A 6,668-nucleotide genomic window follows, 5' to 3' on the forward strand; every position below is an offset into this window, starting at 1 on the left:
TTTATGACATTTTTTATAATAATTTATGATTTATGGTTTTGTTAAAATAATTTATGATTTATGGTTTTGTTAAAATAATTTATGATTTATGGTTTTGTTAAAATAATTCCCGGGCCCGGGTCCGGGCTTGGGTTTTGTCCGGCCCGGGCCCGGTTTCCCGGGCCGGCCCGGGCCGGCCCGGATGGACAGCCCTACTCGCAACCCATGTCTTGGATACAAGTTAATCAAAAGCAAACAGTCATGGCGGATATAGGAGAAGAAATAATCAACAGAAATAGGCATAGAGAAAAAAGAAGCATATGAATAATTAAGCCACTTGCTACTAACATCTGATATTAGATAAACAGCACACGTGTGACATGAACTCTATACTTTCAGTTCCTTTCTTACAGAATCACAGTAGTACCTCATAAATAACCACCAAAGGAAGTGAAAAAAAAGAAGAGAAAAGAAATAAAAATTAACAAGGATTCATTCCCGGTAAACCTCATCAGCATCTAAACAGAGGGATTACTATCTCCCAAGAGCCTCCTTGTAAACCGATAAACCTGCGAGTAAAAAAGCTATTAATTCAAGATGACGGATTTAAATATCACTGGCTTATGTTAAGCAGTCTTTTAAATATGTAACAATGATTTCCAAGCCTGATCTATATTATATCCTTACAATTTCAATGAAAGCATCTACCGCAGATTTTGCATGTTGACAGAACACTGATCTGCCTAAACATGTTGTCCTAAAATTACATGTGCAACTGAAGAAACTCAGCAGTTGTCATCATAAAAACACCATATCAGCTGATATTGGTAGCCAAAATTGGCAAGTTAACAAAAGCGATGATATGCGCTGGTACGCCCATTAGACATGCCTGCACGCTAGAAACTTTGACGCGTAGCAGCTCCTCAAACTCTTACACAAGTGCACAGTGATTTTAACACATTGAGAGTGCAATTCAAACTTGAGCTATATATGACCAGCTTTCATAATGTGCAACATCTACCATGTTATGCAGAGGTGCATATCTGACAGGCGTCAAGTACTTTACCTATACCACAGGTTTTACCTTGTTAAAATGCAACATACATGCGTATCATTGCATTTCTCATAACTTTCTTTGAATTAGGTAATGAACACAAGAACACGGGTATCAACTTTCCTAGAGAAGCTTGGCCACTCAGCAAGGCGGGAGGAAAACGTATGAAGTTTATAACTTCATACTAATCTTTGTAATATTTCGGTTAACTTTGACTCATGAGTACAAGTAAAATTTTGTAAGGTGCTTGAGGTCATTTGTATTAGTTTCTCTTACGACACATCCAATTCACCCACCTCGATTATACAGTAATTGGTTCCAGATCACATATTTGCTACGGATTCTTAGCAACCATGGCAGATAATGATCTTTTAAAGTTTTACATGGGACTTCAGTAGCCCAGACCCCACCATCTACTCTTCTTTCACTAATGATGTGCATGCTTTGAATATGAATTTGCCCAAAAATGCACTGCTGATCATTAAACCACATCTTCAGCATGTAACAGAGTATGCAATAATCATTAAGTTTAAATCTTCGTTGCTGCACTTCATCGTAAGCCTATCATCTTTTACCTAAGGATTCAGTATGTTCATTATCGCAGTTTTCAAGCAAGGTTCAAAATATAAGTTGTCGGCCTCAGTTCTTTGACAGCCTCCATTTTGTATCAGTATCGGGAGATTCCACGGTCTCAGAAGTTATGAATTGAAGTTATTGGCACATGGAGTAAATTAATTAGATTTTCTTTTTTACTTTACCCCAAGATAACAATAACAGATATTGGTAGCAAAGTTTAAACCAAATCTCTTCCTCTTTTAGTCATTATTATGGAACAAACCCTTGGCTTAGAAACGAGTCCANGGGGGGTTCAGTATCATGGATGAGCAAATAAAGACAAATTTTTTACCCAATAAATTATCTTTGAGTTTAGTTTATTTCGAAAAAGATTGTCCTACGTAAATTTAAATATATAAAGAATACTATATAACTCAATTCAACTATTCTAACAAATAGAGAAAGTTAAATTTAAAAGGCCCTTGCAATGCACCTTAAATCATTAACATTGGTACTAGGTACCCACTGTACTTTTTCTAAATTTACACAACTTAACCCTTCCAATCAACAGTAAGCACCACAAGATATAAATAAAATTGCATGATCTCATAGAAAATTCAATAAGTTCAGGGACTATTTTCAAAATATTAAAGAATGAAGACACTAATATCACAAAGGCCATTTAAAATATAATATTTGCAAGGTTTGTTTTCCCTTTTTGTTGGAAAAAACATGTTGCTTAGCATATCCAAACAAAGTCATGAGAAGTGTGTCCCGATGCATTTGAAGATGATGTTGGCCTGAGTTCAGAAGGACATATAAAGTTACTATTATATCATGAATGAAAGATTAACTGTCATAAGTTCTTTTCAAATTGGCCGAAGGGGAGGGGGGGGGGGGCACGCCCTGACCTGCCCATTTAGAATCAATCTCGCCTTGGCCTATTTCTTTTATCACGATATAAGACCAAGGCCCATGTATAGGATCATAGGTTTTGATGTCATGCTTGTAGAACAAATCCAAACTCCCAGACAAATCCTACAAAAACAGCTATTTTAGGGATGGCCCGCCATTAAGAATGTCTATATTGTTTATGTTTACCATCAAAACCATCAATTATGGATTTTTTCAATGCAAATCAGGAAGGTGAAACAATCAAAAACTTCACACTCCAAGTAATGGTCACGAGTTTAATTGCCACCATTCATCCAAGGGGATTTTTATTCATAACTGATTAATGTGAATTGAAGGCGCACCACTCACTGATGGATTACAGGATTAGGTGGGTGTTCTTAAACGCTCAGACACCCTCACTAGCAAAAAAGAGAGAATGTAGAGTTTTGCCTACAATATTCCAACATATGGTAAATAATAATTCCTTGTGCACTTAGTATTTCTGTGTACAATGCAATGCGTCATGTTTCTCCATCCTGTCACGTAATAATTAACAAATTATTGAACTGGTATAATCCACTAGAAGAGGCTTGTTAATGGAAATGTAAGAAAATTTGTATCCTGATTTAAGAAAATTTGTATCCTAATAAATCAGTTCAACTATCAAAAAAACATTGAAGTTTTTGGGAAATGCCCTAATCAAACAGTACTGTAAGATTTTAGGGCGTATTTGACAAAGACCTACCTGTACCAATAACCGTCTGCTGAACACATATACAACTGTACGTTAGCGTCATTGTGCTAAGCTCCTAAAATTTGCATTTCGTTGGACGGTGATCCCAGCATTTTGATGGTGGTTGATTTTCCATCTTGAGCTTTATTATCAGTTTTATAACCTGTCATATCTGATGCTTAAAAGTGCATACTGGCATAAGAAAGCTCCTAAGTCCTGGGAACTCCCATAAGAAAACAGTACGATTGACCTGTTTGATAAGGACACGCTGACAACAACACTAGACAGTAATTAATTTAAGTTTTTCAAGGGAAGACACAGACGAGGGAGGCTCCCTCCCTCCCTCCCTCAACACGCATATAGAGATCACGAAGGATGTTTTTTTACAAATTTATAAGTGTGTATCATTTGAACGTCCATACTTTCGTCAGGAAAATGAATTTAAGCATGGCCTAAGAACTAAATATTTCTTCAAAATATTCAAATTCTGTCCTCATGGTGTACATATCATCAAGATATTAGATCAATTGAAGAGCAACATGAGAACAAGCCAGAGAGATATGAACAAGTCAATTAAGCTTTCCACAATCCATTGGAACTCTTTCAAAAAAAACAAGAAAATAATCTAAAAGACTAGCTTCTGAAACAGGTATATCACTAGCTATAAATGCGGATATGAACTATTTCTATAACAGATTCCTGTTTAAAACTTCATTCAAGAAACAAATCATAGCCTAATGAATCATTTCAAGCATAGTTATTTATCTGTTTTCATTCCATGGTTTGTCAGAACACGTCAGAACAATTATAAAAAAAATAAAGTTAGAATAGATTCATAAAATTTAGCGGAAGTAGCAGACCAATGAGTTATAAACATAACCAGGTAGTAATAACAGAGTACAAAGGCTAAAAGAAGCAGAAATTTCGATGCTGACCTACAATCTTCAAGCATCAGATTCTGAACTCTGAACTTGCTGTCTCCTCAGCTCCTCATCGGCCCTCTTCAAGAACTGATCCCATCCGCTCCCTTCTCCAGTATCCAGATAATCATATGGCACTGCTGTCTTCAACCCAGGTCTCACCCCCATCTGACTCTCCACAATCCTAAAATCCACGCCCTCCACCCCAAACCCATCAGTCTCCAACTCCTCCCATCCAAACAACAATGGCAATGTAAATGCTCCCCAAGGATTAAAATCCAAAACCTTAACCCTACCATCCCCCGTCACATAAACATCAAACGTGTAATTCTCCGACTCAAACCTCGGCTTTACAATCTTCAAAAAGAAAGACTCAATCAAGGGTTGGATCTCATGATTACAATCAAGCAGGACAGGATAAAAGGAAGTGATTTCACGCTGAGAGATCGCAACAAGTTCTCGATGACGAGCAAAGCAGCGAAACTCCATTTCTGGGCGCATAGATGAGTAATATTTGCGGAGGGCAAGGGTAAAGGAGTTAAGAGCAGGATGAGAGAGGTCGTGGGCAATTGAGTCAGAAGATTTGAGAAGGAGAACAATGTCAGCAAAGGAAGTGCAGCGGAGAGTGCCATCGGCTGAGATCCAAGCAGCATCCTTCGGAGCACTCCAATTTAGCTTCGGGAAGACTGAGCCGCCGAGGGTGGTGATAGAGTGGACAATGTCGGATTCAAGGTCAGGAAATGAAGGTTGGTCATCATTATTATCGTCTTCTTCATCATCAGACTCTGAGTCGAAAAGTGAGAGAGAGGAGACAGGATCAAGACGAGAACCATTGGTGCGTGGAAGAGGATCACGGCCAGAGATGGATTTTGGGAGGAGGAAAGGTGGTGCAGTTGTAGTGGTGTCATCGGCATCATCATTGTTGTCATTGGAGGCTGAAATAGGTTGTCCAAGTATGTAGCGGACGAAGGAGTCGGGGAGAGAATGAAAAATGGTTTGAATGGAGTGGGGTTTGAACTTTGGGTACCATTCATGAATCTGGCATCTCCTCAGCTCTTCCTCCATGCACTTTGTAAGAACAGAGACCTGAACCATTAACAAAATAGATTTCAGCAGGTATCCATTAATATTAAACTTCCAGTAATAAAAAGTCCAGTTTACTGATATGGTAATTGCGCAAAAAGCGACTATGAATTGGTTACCTAGTAAGCTCAACAATTAAAATTAATGTTTCTGTTAGACAGGTAGAAGACATATAATTAGAAATACTCAAAACACAAGACAAAAACATAATTAGACATACTCAAAGACAACCAGTTGACCTGAACAAGATTGACCAAAGATCACACCACTCACACACCGCTGAAAATCGTTTTTTAAGGTGTAATGAGGAGTGGTAGTTTGCGGAGAATGGAGAAACAAAACAGCAAAGTTCTAATGCAAGTACTCCTATTTACATAAACAGGTTAATCCCTTATATAAAACTACTTGGCACAAAAACAATGGTTTTATCCCAATTTTTTGGGGTTCAATACTATTCTTCCATTCAGCTCTTTTAAGAGTTATCTCATTCATTAAGTTAATAATTACCGTATCTTAACATAAGATTGACTGGCGGATAATTAAAAAAAATTAGCTCCTTTAAAGTTCTATAGTTTGATATTTCGACCGGTTTGGTGTGAATGGACTATGTAATTTAGTAACACAAGATGTCATTTGTCGTAGTTTGATATTTAGTCGTTGCGGATAACTTGGATAGTATCCCAATCTGATGTCCGATAGATGGTATTGCATACTCCATACTTGTCAAGTTAAATCATAGGGACGCCATACAAATAAGTCTAAAGAGCATTTCATCAAACACTTAGCAAGCAACACCTATTTAAAGATCGCGTGTGTCGATTTTGATACCTTAGCGTCGTTGCAAGTGTTGGCAAACTCGACAATTGCCTTGGCTGATCAAAGCAATCAAAATCGAGCCTCTGAATTTTTTTCGTAATAATAATAATATTAATATTAATATTAATATTAATATTAATATTAACATAATAAGAGAGAGAGGAGTGGGGATTAGGGTTAGGGGTTACCTCCGATGAGTAGTCAGCGTCAAGAGAAGATGGAGATCGAGAGAGGGCTAGACTGATAGAAGAAGGCGATCAAGAAAACACACCCCGAACTTAAGAGCAGAGAGAGATAACCCCTTAGGGTTTTGCACATAACCCCCTGACACTTCTTTTTATTCCACTGAATTTCTTGAATACCTCGCACTTTAGCCCCTAACATAATGTTCTCAGGTTGGATGAAAATACCCGCTTTAAGGAAACCACTCTTTTTCTTTTGGGAAAAATGTGTTCAGGCCCCAAAAGCAGAAACTTCATGTGACAAGGCTCCTCATAGTTTTTCCCATGTGGATCAGCCCCTTGAAGTGTGACACTTTGTACTGCAGCCCCTTTTTCTTAATTATCGCATGCCAGCTAAGCTAAAATTCCCAAATTATCCTTATCCTCTCTCCTCAATCTCTTTGACCCAGCAC

The 6,668-nt window shown here is 37.9% G+C and overlaps 1 protein-coding gene across 3 annotated transcripts; it reads right to left on the reverse strand.

Annotated features, from left to right (window-relative positions):
- Positions 301–6,351, reverse strand: LOC109829065 (cell division cycle protein 123 homolog). 3 transcript variants are annotated; one of them, XM_020396138.1, is made up of 3 exons: positions 6,226–6,351; positions 4,151–5,223; positions 301–548 (listed from the first exon to the last, which is right to left on the reverse strand). In XM_020396138.1, the coding sequence occupies exon 2, from the start codon at positions 5,198–5,200 to the stop codon at positions 4,160–4,162; it is 1,041 nt and encodes a 346-aa protein (XP_020251727.1). In that variant the 5' UTR covers positions 5,201–5,223; positions 6,226–6,351; the 3' UTR covers positions 301–548; positions 4,151–4,159. The 3 variants fall into 3 exon arrangements, with proteins under 3 accessions (XP_020251727.1, XP_020251726.1, XP_020251728.1); XM_020396137.1 differs by having other exon boundaries at positions 4,151–5,221; positions 6,223–6,351; XM_020396139.1 differs by lacking the exon at positions 6,226–6,351 and adding an exon at positions 6,047–6,117 and having other exon boundaries at positions 4,151–5,221.

This window comes from Asparagus officinalis, chromosome 1 (assembly GCF_001876935.1).
Source record: "Asparagus officinalis chromosome 1, Aspof.V1, whole genome shotgun sequence".
In the NCBI taxonomy this organism is placed as follows: Eukaryota; Viridiplantae; Streptophyta; class Magnoliopsida; order Asparagales; family Asparagaceae; genus Asparagus; species Asparagus officinalis.

Bases quoted from the DNA above. Each gene is read 5' to 3' on its own strand.
- LOC109829065 (XM_020396138.1), bottom strand. From the start codon at position 5,200: ATGGAGGAAGAGCTGAGGAGATGCCAGATTCATGAATGGTACCCAAAG.